This window comes from Bemisia tabaci, chromosome 9 (genome assembly GCF_918797505.1).
Source record: "Bemisia tabaci chromosome 9, PGI_BMITA_v3".
In the NCBI taxonomy this organism is placed as follows: domain Eukaryota; kingdom Metazoa; phylum Arthropoda; class Insecta; order Hemiptera; family Aleyrodidae; genus Bemisia; species Bemisia tabaci.
In genome coordinates, this window is record NC_092801.1 from 4,591,176 (window position 1) to 4,605,152 (window position 13,977).

At 41.1% G+C, this 13,977-nt stretch overlaps 2 protein-coding genes across 7 annotated transcripts in view; one reads left to right on the top strand and one right to left on the bottom strand.

Annotated features, from left to right (window-relative positions):
- Positions 1-13,977, bottom strand: part of Mctp (multiple C2 domain and transmembrane region protein) — a 338,130-nt gene that overhangs the window by 160,792 nt on the left and 163,361 nt on the right. For all 3 annotated transcript variants that reach the window (XM_072304484.1, XM_072304485.1, XM_072304486.1), the window contains one exon: positions 451-562. In XM_072304484.1, coding sequence (XP_072160585.1) covers positions 451-562 — 112 coding nt within the window. The remainder of the gene's footprint in view (positions 1-450; positions 563-13,977) is intronic.
- LOC109041622 (uncharacterized) overlaps positions 9,493-13,977 on the top strand; it is a 92,794-nt gene continuing 88,309 nt past the window's right edge. The window contains exon 1 of one of the 4 annotated variants that reach the window (XM_072304488.1): positions 9,493-9,809. In XM_072304488.1, the coding sequence (XP_072160589.1) occupies positions 9,645-9,809 (165 nt within the window). In that variant the 5' untranslated portion in view covers positions 9,493-9,644. The remainder of the gene's footprint in view (positions 9,810-13,977) is intronic. The other 3 variants (XR_011900546.1, XM_072304487.1, XR_011900545.1) reach the window with 3 other exon arrangements.

Genomic DNA, 13,977 nt, shown 5'->3' on the forward strand with positions numbered 1-13,977 from the left:
AGACCAAGTTCTATGCACAGTATATGGATTATTGATCGTGCTTTACCTAGGCGAGTTTTGTTTGGATGAATGTGCATTACACAAGCAGTTCTTTAAATAGACGTAAACTTGAGACGAAATTCACAACGTCACACTGAAAGATACGCATCTTTCAAATAGAACCACCGATATGATGCGTCTATTCCTGGGCAACCAAAATTCGCCAATAAGTCGAAATCCAAAATTGAAAGCTATCGGGCTCTTGAGATAAAGTTGCTTTCATGGACTGTCTCTTTATAGCGTTTTCAAAACAATCCGCCATTCACTTGGTTTCTCTTTCATCCGAATGCACACACACAAGGATTGATGAAAAGCGAACTGTTGACGATACTGGCACGACAGAGTATCAGAGATCTTGAGCAAATATTTGGGCGGGACAAACACAGTGAACGTAGGAAAACGGCGACTCACCACTCTTATCCCTAGCTACTAAGTCTTTCCCCCTTCGAAGGTGGACTCTTAATTGGAAGAACGAGTATTGTCTGAGAACGGTTTCTTTTTTTCGTTGAGATTCGCTGATGAGCTGAAACACGAAAAACACGAGCGTCTTAGAATGAAATACGAAAGAAAGATCATCGTATCAATTTAGAAGAGCGATATTTCACAAAATTGGACGTGTAAATTGTTGATTTAATATCACGGGGGAGGAATTTCACGAATAAGTCAGTGGTTTCGCGATCGACCAGGCTAGCCAAATGGACTCAATGAAATTGATCCCTTCAGCCGGTCGATATGACAATTTCAGATGGCAGCCAGGGAGGCAGTAAATGTGACCCCTTAAACCAACTTAAATGGATCTTCTTTTGGCAATGGAACTGTCGCTGGTTTTACATAGCTTGCTAAACTCGATTCAAATATGTGTCGCATTTCAATCTAATTTTCTATACTTTTCTATTATCAGCGCGGTATTGAACGACCATTTTAAGATCAAGTAGATTGCATTTTGCATAAAGGAACCACTAGCATTGCAATGATGCTAAGATTGTGCAACGTCATCCTTTGCAATGCAATTGCGGAAATCGTGAAAAACTATGAAATTTAGATGGTAATTTTTGTCTTCAATTCACGTTTTTAGCGAGTAAAATAAAAACTATTAAGGGGTAATCGGGTTTTTCCTCCAAGACAAAAGAAGTTGCACAATCTTAGCAACATTGCAATGCTAGTGGTTCCTTCTTGCAAAATGCAATCCAAGTGTGGCTATCGTCAACGATTTTGAAAAAACATCCCAAATACCGCAAAGTTCTGAAAACACAGCTCTCGGGCTTGCTCTGGCTGGAAGACCAAAAGGAAATCTTATTAGTAAATGCCCGGATTACTTCATTCTTGGTCCCTCAGTTCCTTGCTGTCACATTATTTCGAGTGTTATAATTTAATGCGTTTAAGAGATATCCAAATATCTGTTGCTATTCTGTAGTTTTTGTTCTGAGCCCTTGTCTTTAGGCAACAGTCTCCACTCCACATAATGTCTTTCTGTTCGCCAAGTACGAAAACTTGTACTTGTTTTTCATCTCTTTTTTGCAAGTAATAACCTCGCCCGAGCATCGTGAAAAAATCAAATAAAATCAGATCAAGTCCAATCAGGGATACCACAAAATTCGAAGAAGGAAATTCCCTGACATTAACCTGATTTCCCAAACACATTTGAATAAAATTCCCTGACAGCTGAAATAAATGCCAACTGGCAAAAAATACATGCATCTAAATAGGTTCGTGGAAAAATGTCTTGTTCAAAACACCAAATCCATTCTAAATGAAATGGAAAGCTAATAAAAATGAAATATTTATACTAATTTATACTATTTATACCCCCGCCCTCCTTCGTGACGCAACACAGTCAGCTGATCACCGGCAAGATATCGCACTGACTAGTATCGCGACGCGTCGCCGGCGATAATACGTGAATTTAACGTCAGTTTTTTTAGCTTCGGTTTTTATTTTTATTTTCGTTCTTAGTTTTAAGTACCTGATGATGACTTCTACAGAAGTCGAAATGGCCATCGTGTAAGAGTGACAACCGAAAAAAAATTCATCGGGCGAAAAAGAAAGTAAGTGTCAATCAATGAAATATTTATAATAAAAAAAAACCCACGCAACTGCAGCCTTCGTCCCACGATCAAATGAACTCATCGCAAGGTGGCGGAGATGCGTACTGGTTTTCGCGCAAGTCAGCCATCAAATGATTAAGCGGGCCGTCAAATTTTGATGAACGATCGAAAGAGACAAAATGGCGACGAAGTATCAGTATGGTACGTGATTTGTAAGCATTGTGCAAACTGTAAATACCACGGAGTTGTCTTGTTAATACATCTGTAATATAATGGAGCGATTACCCCTTGATGTCACAGGGAATCAGCTTAATCGTTTTAGATTTGTTCATTTATCTGGAAAGCCGTACTTTTTGAGTACTACCATTGATCTCACAAAATTAGGAGGTGGCACAAAGTTTCTTCTCATACCGCCTCCAAATGAGGCCTCTTCCTTCTTCCACCATAGCCCTCCTCAAGTTGAAATCTGATGAATTAGTAACTCGTGCACTTGCGGCTCAACTCATAACAATTTTTCCGTGACATTTTCCCGGTATTCTACAACCGTGGCAACCCTGTCGAATACTCGACCCTTGTCTTTCAATTTTCGGCGACTTAGGTGATACGCCTGGGTCACACTATCGAAGTGTCAAGGTCAAGTGCTGTGATTGGTCCTAGTCATCGAGTAAGCCAATCGCAACACCTGACCTTGATATTTTTGAGGCTAGTTTTGATAGTGCGTAGTTTTGATAGAGAATGTCCATGGAGAAAAAAAAGGAGGTGTTAGCATCTTGAGGTTTGTTTACCCTGTGACGGAGGTCGGTGCAACCTGGCCAGCGAAACCCGGAATTCGAAGTATGAGAAACGGACCGTAATGTCCCATTTTGTTGCTAAAATCAGAGGCTAGTTTTGATAGTGTATAGTTTTGATAGAGAGAGTCCGTAGAGAAAATTAAGGAGGTGTTAGCATCTTGAGGTTTGTTAACCCTGTGACGTAGGTCGGTACAACCTGGCCAGCGAAATCCGGAATTCGAGGTATGAGAAACGGACCGTAATGTCCTATTTTGTTTCTAAAATCAACTCATGATATAATTTCAAGCACTTTTTATAGAATGACTCGTTTCCATAAATTACACGATTTCCGAGAAAATCGATGATAAACGTCGCTGTACCGACCTACGTCATCGAAAAAATTCCAAGATGTCCGAAATGCAAACACCTCCTTTTTTTCTCTACGGAGCGAGCCATTAAATTGGTACCTGACAATCCTCGTTCGGTTCCATATCTGCGACGACTTGGAGAATGAGACTGGACGCCGTTCGTAGAGCCGACGGAGTATCGCGCACATTTGAATCGTTCATGCGGCGCGACGGTGAATAATACTGCCTCGATTAATATGGACGAAAAGGTATGTCTACGGCAAACGGCGGAGCTCTACACAAATCGCGCGACGATTCGGGAGATAATTAAAAATTTACACCCGTGCGCTATTTCACGGAGCGGATTTTTCGAGAGCGAGAATTTGATGCTTCGGTTGAAAAAGTCCGAGACAAACGATGAGTTTCACCGGCAAAAAAACTGTTGACGGTTCTCAATGTTACTGTCAAAGCGACACCGTCAAATGTATCGTTCATTAAAGCGCTTGAATCAATACTTGAAGTGATCGGGTCGTCGATTCTCAAGCGTAACAGGGTGTTTCAATTTTTAAGTGAGCCCTATCGTAAATACGAAGCCATGCTTTCTAGGGCCCATGCCAAAGTCGAGATAGGTCCTCACGCCAGACGACCGACGAGGTGTAGGTACTACGTGTCGCATAACTCCAACGAGCCTACTTCCTGATTGATTCTCTTCACTGAGATATTCCCTCAAATATTACTCGTTTCGAAGTATAGATAATAAGTTTTAGTCATGTGTAAATGACCATTGATTCTAATATATATGTGCAAGATGGACAATTTTCGGCTACCTAGATGATAAATGCTCTGCCCTGGAGTAATAAGCAGCAGCTCTGCGATGGAGAATTAACTATATCCTTCGACTCACTGTGGAATTTTCTACTTACATCTTCTTCAGGTATCAGTCTACTAATTATTCCGAAAATGAATAATTTTCCGCGTAGGTTTCGTAAAGAAAAAATAGTTCGAACTGCACATTGACTAGTGCCCCACGTTGGCAAAATTTCATGAAAAATAAAATCTTGAAATTTCACGGGGAATATTTCATGAAATTTCAGAAAATCAAAGATATAGGAAAATACGGATTCCTTATCGTATTTCGCATGTAAAAATTGTGACTTTCTTCTATTTATGTGTGGTCGAGTGCATACTCTAGCCCCTGAAAAATATGAAGGATTTCACAGCCTTGTGAAGCTTCATAAAATATTTCACCGAAATTGCCAATATTTCATTTCTTTCTCACATTTCAAGCCACCCTGTCAGTTTAGCCAACAAGACTTGGTTGATCGACCAAAACCGCACACGGTAAAAAAAGTAACGGACATTTTGTGTTCATGTGAGGAGTAAAACACAAAATGACCCAAACCTTCGGTTGACTCACGAGTTACCAAGTCTCTCAACTGTTTCGGCTCTGATTTCACCACAGACGGTAGCAAAATCAACACAACATTTTGGTAGGTTTGTGTTTCACTTCCTACATTAACCGAAAGTAACACAAGAACACAAAATATTTTTCTCAGCGTAGATTGCAATCAAACATCGGGGGATGGTGATGGTGTCCTGCTGATCTACACGGAGAAAACAACTTAAGGCTGAGCACTGACACTTGGGGTAGGCTAGCGCCAACTACACGCGGTAGGACTGGACCTTAAAGCTGTAGGACTCAGCACTACCGCCTGTATAGTTGCCGCTACTTTCCCTAAGTGGAAAGGTTCAGCTTTGAAATGTTTTTTTCCGTGTAATTTACGCTTTATTTGGAATGGCTAGCGACCTGGACTAGGGCCTGTGTCACACTATCAAAACTATAGTCATCAAAATATCCGGGTCAGGTGTTGTGATTAGCTTATTCGCTGACTTGGACCAATCACACACTGGAATAAAAAACTCATTGGATCTAGAGTCCAGACTCTTAAAAACATAGACAAGAAAAAGTACTCTTGATTCAATCGGATTTTTGCTTAAATCAAGAACCAAGACTCTTAATTTGAGCGGATTTCCTTTTGATTTAAGCTTAAATCTGATTGAATCAAGAGTCCTTTTTCTTGTCAATGTTTTCAAGAGTCTGGACTCTAGATCCAATGTGTTTTTTTTTTTTTCCAGTGCAGCGATTGACCTTGACATTTTGATGGAGTATTTTGATAGTGTGACACAGGCTTGTAACCGATACCGATCCAGGTTCCATCCTAACCCTTCGCGCCTGATTTTCGACGAAGTTTAAAATTTTCAGCCTGGTGATTTGGTCGACGTAACCCGAAAATTCAGTCCATGTAACCCCACGAAAAACAGAGGAGCCGATGAAAAAGTAAACCAAACATGTTAATCGCACGTTTAGGTTACTCGGTGTTCTACTTCCCGAAATAACACAGAATGTCGGTCACTTTTCTTTGCTGTGCGGAAGATGCGTCAGAGGTGCTGACTCTCAGAACGGCACGACCATGTATAAAATGTCTCGCGGGACTACTGACAACTATCCTGCCGGCTGTCCCGGGACGTTGGGTCCTTGAAAAATCACCGTGTCCACGCCAGTAACGGGTCTGCTCGTTATATTGAGGACCCTGTTTCGAATGACAGACTCGGCTGAGAGTGGTCGCGAGTTGGAGAGCACGTGAAAAGCAGTGGCGTGGCGTGCTTTGCGATATAGAGATTGATCTGTCACTTAAACCTATGGAGAAGGATCGATGAATAGGGTGTTTGCGGTAGACACCCTCACAATCGATTCTTTATCATTGCGTCGAATGGGAAAAAATCGATGGATCGTAGAGCACGCCACTGCTTTTAATCTTCTCGGGAGTTGTATTTTGCTTTAATCAAGTTTCTCGGCATGTTTATTCTATGATGACAGGAGTCCGCTCCCTTGTTCGCACTGGAAAAAAAACACATTGGATCTAGAGTCCAGACTCTTAAAAACAACGACAAAAAAAAGTACTCTTGATTCAATCAGAATCTAGCTTAAATCAAGAGCCAAGCCTCTTGATTTAAGCAGATTTCGTTTAGATTCGAGCAAAAATCCGACTGAATCAAGGGTATTTTTTCTTGTCAATGTTTTCAAGAGTCTGGACTCTAGATCCGATGTGTTTTTTTCTTTCCTAAAGCGGCCTTTTTTTGATGACATTTATATTATTCCGCAAGAATTATTTCAATTACTTTTGTACTCGTCCGCGGTTGATGGACGAAGAAGCGCATGTTCAATGAATTGACTGCTGCACAAGTAATAATAGAGGATATCAGGATATAGGACCTGGTCCTATTATTTCCAGCATATGATAGACTTATTGACCAAGATCATGCATCTTTTTCTGAATGTATTGGATCTCACTATGTTTTTGGCATCAGTTTGTACACGACCATCATCGGGAAAAACTTGTCCACTACCAATTTCAAACACTGGATGCGAAGAGGGAGATCATCATTCGCTAATCCTCTTGGACTACAAGCTAATGATCCAAAATTGATCCATTAGGTATTGAACATAAGTTAGGTATGAGTTTCCCGTCAAAAATGCCCAGATACTAAGTTTAACAAAAAAACGATCGAACGGGAGCCAAGAAATCAATTTCAGCATTCGCCATACCGATGCAGTTTCACTTCGCGTCGGCCGCTCCGATTAAAAATGCCTTCAATTACACTAGATACTGTGCAACACACTCAAGTTCAAATAATAGTATCACATGATTGAACCTAACTCCACTCCAATGGAATCACTGGTTCCTTAAATGGTTGAGCATGTTATTACTAAAATTAGAAGCAAGTGGAGTGAACAGTGAATCTCCACATCATTCAAACGATGCCACTTAGAGAGGAGACACATGCAACACAACCCGATGAGGCAGAACGTTGCAAGACAAGTTGAAAGTCCAGTCCTACTGATGCAGCTTGACGTCGCATGCGCCGCACCAATTGAAAACGCCTTCCATTCCACTAGATACTGTGCAACTCACTCAAGTCAAAATAATTGTATCACATGATTGAACCTAACTCTACTCCAATGGAAGCACTCGTTCCTTAAATGGCTGAACATGTTTTTACTGAAATTAGAAGCAAGCGGAGTAAACAATGAACCTCCACATTATTCAAACGATAAAACTTAGAGAGGAGACAAATCCAACAGAACCCGATGAGGCAGAGCGATACAGAGATACAGCGATAAAGAGATCCCTGCAGAACCTGATCCCACCTCTTACCTTGACGTATCATGGTTACGTAAAGTTTTAGTGAAATCATTAGATGGAAGGACCCTGCTTCAATTCAATGATCGCACCAGACGTCTCCCAGAATCAAAAAGGAAAGTGCTCACCAAATATATAATCGATAATGAGTTGGAATCCGACATGTCAAAACTTATTTATTAATAATAGCAGTAATTATTTAGCATCTTTACCTCTCATTTTTATTTTATCTCGGGCCCTTGCCCGAACGAACACTCACAAAGTTCATTGTTTTGCCCTCCTTGCCGGAAATTGGACAGCAGCAAACCACGCTGTATTTCTACAACCTGGCTGTTATCAAAAGTTATCATCTTAAGGCCTATATACACACGGCGATTAATCGCTGCGATTGAAAGACGAAAGCCAATGGAGAGCCTTGATTTCGATTCATCGACGTCGATAAATCGAAATCAAGGCTCTCCATTGGCTTTCGTCTTTCAATCGCGGCGATTGATCGCCGTGTGTATCTAGGTCTTTAACGAAGAGATCGATTCCCACGTCAAACGCTTCGGATCAGAACTTTAATTTTCCACTTGTGCGCCTAAAACCCCACTGACAGATAACGCCGATTATACGATCTAGAATAAATAAGAGTTATTCAAACATATGAATCCGATAATGACTGATTCTGCGCCATATTCAAAAAATGCTGAAATTATTAGCTGAATTTGGCGACAAATTCAAAAAATAATATAAGAGCGGGAAATTTGAAACACCAGAACGGAAAAACGTCGTTTGGCATTTCGGGCATGGATATATAATTAGATGCATATGAGTCATTAAATAAGGGTTATAACGTGACGCAGACTTCTATTAGTGGAAACAAACAAGGAAGGTACTCTCTCTTATCAGATGTTTATATTCTCTTTTGTTTGTTTCTGTTATGGGAGCTGCGTCGCACGATGATGGCCATTTTGGGTTCTGCGCGGAGTTATTGAACCGGGCTGACTCAGGTGTGTAAAATAATTCGTTTTCGCCCAAGGATGCTAATCGAAGGTTGGGAATGAAAAAATGCGACTGAGCAAGTTTGAGAAACAAGGTAAAAGCTGCCTTACTGAAATGATACGTCGGTAGTGAGTCAGGTATCAGGAAAACGGAATTAGACTCCTGTAGTGTAGCAAACAGCAGCGGGCTGATTATTGAGATTGTTAGACAAAGAGACAATGGATCGATATTTTTTTAGGAGAAGATATAAAGGCTTCTTGTCACAAGAATCATCCTCGTAAAATTGTGAAGTGACAACTTCTTCTACTTCTTCTTCAAGCAACTTTCGACTATAGACGAGACCATGTTTGTATAGCCTCTAATTTGATGATATAGTATGACACTTGATGATTCTCGGGGGATGAAAGGGAGCCCTGTGCCCATCTCTTGCAGGCAGTGTCCGGGTGAAGAAGAGTGATGCGTCGAAGTGACGACTTCCGCCTAGTCCCAATTGCAGGGGAAAAAAAACACATTGGATCTAGAGTTAAGACTCTAGAAAACATTGACAAGAAAAAGGACTCTTGATTCAATCAGATTTAAGCTTAAATCAAAGGGAAATCCTCAAATTAAGAGGCTTGGTTCTTGATTTAAGATTAAATCTGATTGAGTCAACAGTACTTTTTCTTGTCGATGTTTTTGAGAGTCTGGACTCTAGATCCAATAAGTTGCGGATTTCCCTGCGATTTAAGCTTAAATTTGATTGAATCAAGAGTCCTTTTTCTTGTCGATGTTTTAAAGAGTCTGGACTCTAGATCCAATGTGGTTTTCTTTTTCCAGTGCACTGCAACTCACCCGGTAGTTACAACTACCATGGTGGTTTGCAAAACCAGCCGCTGGTTGTGACGAAAATCCCATTTATTTCCGTGTTGGAGTGGAGAGTTTGAAACACCGCCATGAAGATGAGTGGTTTGGCACTTTAACCATGAATTTCACGGAAACTCGACGATTCCGCGTTCCGCCGAGCTGTGCATCGCAAAGCCCGCGCGGGGAGCCATTTGGGCGGCTGGCTTTTATGTTGTGCCCCCGGTGTTTGATCTGGAGTCATTTCCGACAGTTGCGGAAAACACAGCGACCGTAAATGTTTGCCGGCGGCCGTAAATTGTGTTTGCTCAACTTAGCGACTCACCCTTGTCACCGCTCGCGCGCGGAATGACCCAAACTGGCGAGCGGATGTCAGTGCAGAGCGAGCTACCCTGAGCTTGCCGAAAGCCCGCCGAGATGCGTTCGCTACGCGCGCAAATCGCGCTTCTCTTGATCGGCTACGGGTTCTTGTGCGTTTTCGTGGACCGCGGCGAGGCCCAAGGCGGTCCGGGCGGACAGAATTACGGCCAGAATCAAGGTCAACAACAGGGCGGTCCACAGAATATGGGAACCTCTGCAAACGTGAGTACATCTTCATTACACGAGGGTTTCAACTTTCAAATGGACTGCATTTTGCAATTTGGAACTATAAATTCCGGCCTAGTTGAAAAACAACGTATGTGCCATTAGTTTTCCTATGCACATAAGTGTTTTTCAGATGAACTAGAACTTATAGGTCCAAATTGCAAAATGCAGTCCAAATAATGATACAGGGTTATTCAAAAGTCACGCACCACTGGCTATAACTTTACGTTCTAATTGAATCAGTGAGTTCGAAAACACACCAACTCAATAACTCGAAAATGTGCAACTTTCATTAAAGACGGTCAATTTTCATGAAGGTCGTAGAAGTTAGCGCATCTGGTCAGACTTGGACCTTTAAAATGTTCATAAGTGCCTGTCTTTCGGCACCAAACATCCTTTTCTTAGACTAATTTCTTCACCTACTGAGCAGTTTTGGTTGTGTCTTGATTACTTTCATTATTCCGAGTTGGTGTGTTTTCGTTCTCACTGATTCAATTATGAAATCGACTTGCGGTTTAAGACGCTTTTCCTCATATTGAGGGGGGAAATTTTTAAGGTACTTTCCAGTTTTTAATCCCCTCAGGGAGAGGAGGGCGGGGGGCGACTCAAAAATTTCAAATGGCCACCCCCCTCATGGCCAGTGGTGAGTGACTATAGAATAACCCTGTATGCCAAAGGTGCTTACTTTGATGTGTACTAACTTCTAATAGAGATGGAGAGAATTAAAAACATCGGTAAACAAGGCTAAATCATTAGAACACTAAAACTAAAAGTCAGGACGTTTGGAGCTGTTACCAGCTCATTTTAGGCTGCAAACCCCCACCCCCCCCCCCCCCCAAAAAAAAACAAATAAAAATGTGGTTACGTGATAACGGCTAGGGTCAGGTCGCCACTCAATTTTTCACTTGTTTTTTGTGCTTTTTGGCAGCAAAAATTGAACTGGTAACAGCTCGAAACATCCTGCCTTTTAATGTTTCAGCCTTGTTTACCCATGTTTTAATTCTCTCCTTTTCTATTCGTATATTCGGGCTGTTCTTGTGCTTTATGCTACCTCCTAATACAACAAGCTAGAGGTCCTGGAAAGTATGGAAATTCGCAGAGCCATCCTCAACGATGAACAACTAATGAATTCACAATTGGATATAAAATCTACCTATCAACCGCTCATCGATCGGTGCTGCCACCTGACGACAAAATCAGCAAACAGTAACCAGTATACGCGTACGAAGTCACGAGTAACTAGTCCAAATAGGTATTAAGTAAATGTGCATGTAAGAAAAGTTTGAAGATTTTACGTACTGTGACGACAACATGTGAGAAAGATTTAGAAAAGTTGTATGTAGGAGTCATATTCACAAAAGCTCTGAAGATGCCCGAACGGGCGAAATGCATTAGCAGTTGGGACACATCAAAGTAAGCACCCTTGGCATATCATCATTTGGACTGCATTTTGCAGTTTGGACCTATGAATTCTGGCTCATCTGAAAAAAAACTAATGTGCATAGGGAAATTAATGACACTTACGTTGTTTTTAAGCCGGGCCGGAATTTACAGTTCCTAATTGCAAAACGTAGTCCATTTTATTGACATGTATTACAAGGTCCAATACGCATATTACACCCTATTATTTCATTTTGGGTATACGACCTTGTCTCCACACGATTGAAAATCAGAGCTGCCGTTTCCCGGAATCAATTCCGAATTTTAGAACTTTTAAATTACTCGGAATCTTCAGAATTCCCGGGATTTCCAGCTACTTACGGAATTTTTGCGGGAGGAGTCGTAAGTTTGACCTATTATTTGATCAAATTTGATGATTTTTTTTATGGAATTTGACGATAGTTGGAACTAAAATCGAAGCATGTTTCGGAATTTTTTCCCAAAGCTTTTGAAAAATCGGAATTTTTCAGGGAACTTTTGGAAACCGGAATCAATTCCGGGAACCCCCCAATTTTTGGTACAATAAAACGGCAGCAATATTAGAAACCGATAAAGAAATTCAGTGCCGGGATGTGGAGCGTTCGAACACCCCGGGCGATGAGAATGCGAAATGAGCTTAGCACCGCAACAGCTCAAGACACTCCGAAAAAGAGTAGATCCCGCTCCGTGATAGTCACTCCAAAAGTAGAGCACTCAGATCACTCGGTGTTCTTGAGCGCTATGTAGGCTTCGGCACAGAATTTCACACAAATAGTTTTAACTGTGCACGGGAGGTTTTCATACGATTTGTTCCGGGAGAAATTTCACTTCTCCTGCGTAGACGATTCGGCAGCAGATGTTATGAAAAGATTACGTTAGGAATGAAACGCGGGGAAAAAAGTGTTGGAGGTTATCCCCAAAAATTGAGATACTACTCCCATTATTTGGATATTACGAATAAATTTTGGGAGTACCCGCAACATGTGGGTTAGTATAACTTAATTTAGTGGGGTACTACCATAATGCATGAGAAATAACCAAGTTGGGACTTATACCTGGACTCTTCTTTTACCGTGAACGGTGCGTGAAATTGTGGGCGTTGAAAAAGACTTACTGCGTAAAATTTTCACGAAACAGCTTAAGGGTAGGTGCAAAGGATGCCAGATGAAAGGTTACCTAAGAATGTACAGGACGGAATCCTTTCTCGCAAATGACGTGGAGGACGCCCTGCTAAATCGTGGATTGACGGTGTAAGGCAGGAAATGAGGGGGTACGGTTTGCCTCTAGCCTTATTCACCCTCTGATACCCTCTGCGTGTGAGAAGTGTGACGGTGAAGTTGCAAACTAAGTTGTAAGTGTCTAGTAAAGTTGTGAAAACAAAATCTAAACGTGGCGCGTCTTAACCATCAGTTATTATTAAGTGTTCCAAACTGACCTCACCCAAGTAAGTGCTTTGTCACTTCTTCATTTTCTTTCTTCTTCCAAGTCGGTAAAATCAACGATGTATAATCTATGTATCCCATGAGAAGCAGCACACAGTTTAGGTCTTGTCTTTACGGGACGTTTCTATGGGATTTGTCCCGAGAAAAAATCTCAGACGCAAGTTGGGAAAATATTGAGTTACAATCGTCAATTTAGTAATCATGGTACCAAGTAGGATCTTTGTACTCTCAATGTTAGAGTTAAAGAAACGTTGTTTCGTCATCTTTAAGTGGAATTTTAAAAGAAACAATAACACAACGTTTCTTTAACTCAAACAAACAGACTTTAAGTGAAATTCGCACGGATTAAAAAAAAAATAATAATAAAAAAGAAAAAATTAATAAATGAATAAAAATTACCGACAAGGAACTATGCGTATTATCTTTCTTAAAGTCTTGCCGTTGACTTATCGAAATGATACATATTCATAGCAAGAAAAAATTCTTTCAGTGTAGAGACACGTGCTCCAGTTTAAACGCCTTCAAATAGACTAGGTATGCATCACAGTATCCCCTGTGCGCGAATAGTTGCTCGATGGATTCAAACCTAACTCCGACACGCTCAGCGACGGATTGGATTTGAAGTCGGCAATAGACATGTTACTTCGGTAGAGAGGCCCTTTAACAACAATTGTGTGTTTCAAAAATGTAACTACGGTTATGGTATATCGAAAAAGTGGTTGAAATTTATTTTACTTCTGTACTTAAGAATCAGCACTAAAATGTTTTTATAGACCAATTTAATCGTTTGTCTATTTCTTAAAACTAGAGGATACTTTCTTTACAATACTGTTTCGGTACGTTCCCGAGAAATTCAGTACCTCCTCAACAGAAAAATTCAGTATTTTTTCAGTACCTTTAATTGACAAAATTCGAAAAATTTCACAAAGAATTTCTCACTTGAATCGCGACAAAAATGACAAGAACTTCCGGCACCTCCTGCAGAATTTCCGCACTTTTTCAGTACTTCCGGACAGCCCTTGAAAAATCCGTACTATTTCCGGAAATTCCGGACTTGTAGACACCCCGATCCACTTTATTCTCTTCTTCCGGCTGGTCAGAGACTCTATTTGTAGATTACCGTGTGGGTAGCGCGATGAGGGCACAGCGAGAGGAATACGAAATTGTAACAGCGATCAATTTGCAGAGACAATCACGTCCGCTGCCCGTGACATTCAAGCCTGTATTTACCAAAGGCGTAGCGCAGGGGCGGTCGCTTACAGGTTTTACCCATACTACATCTAATCCCCCTGCGCCGCGTCGGA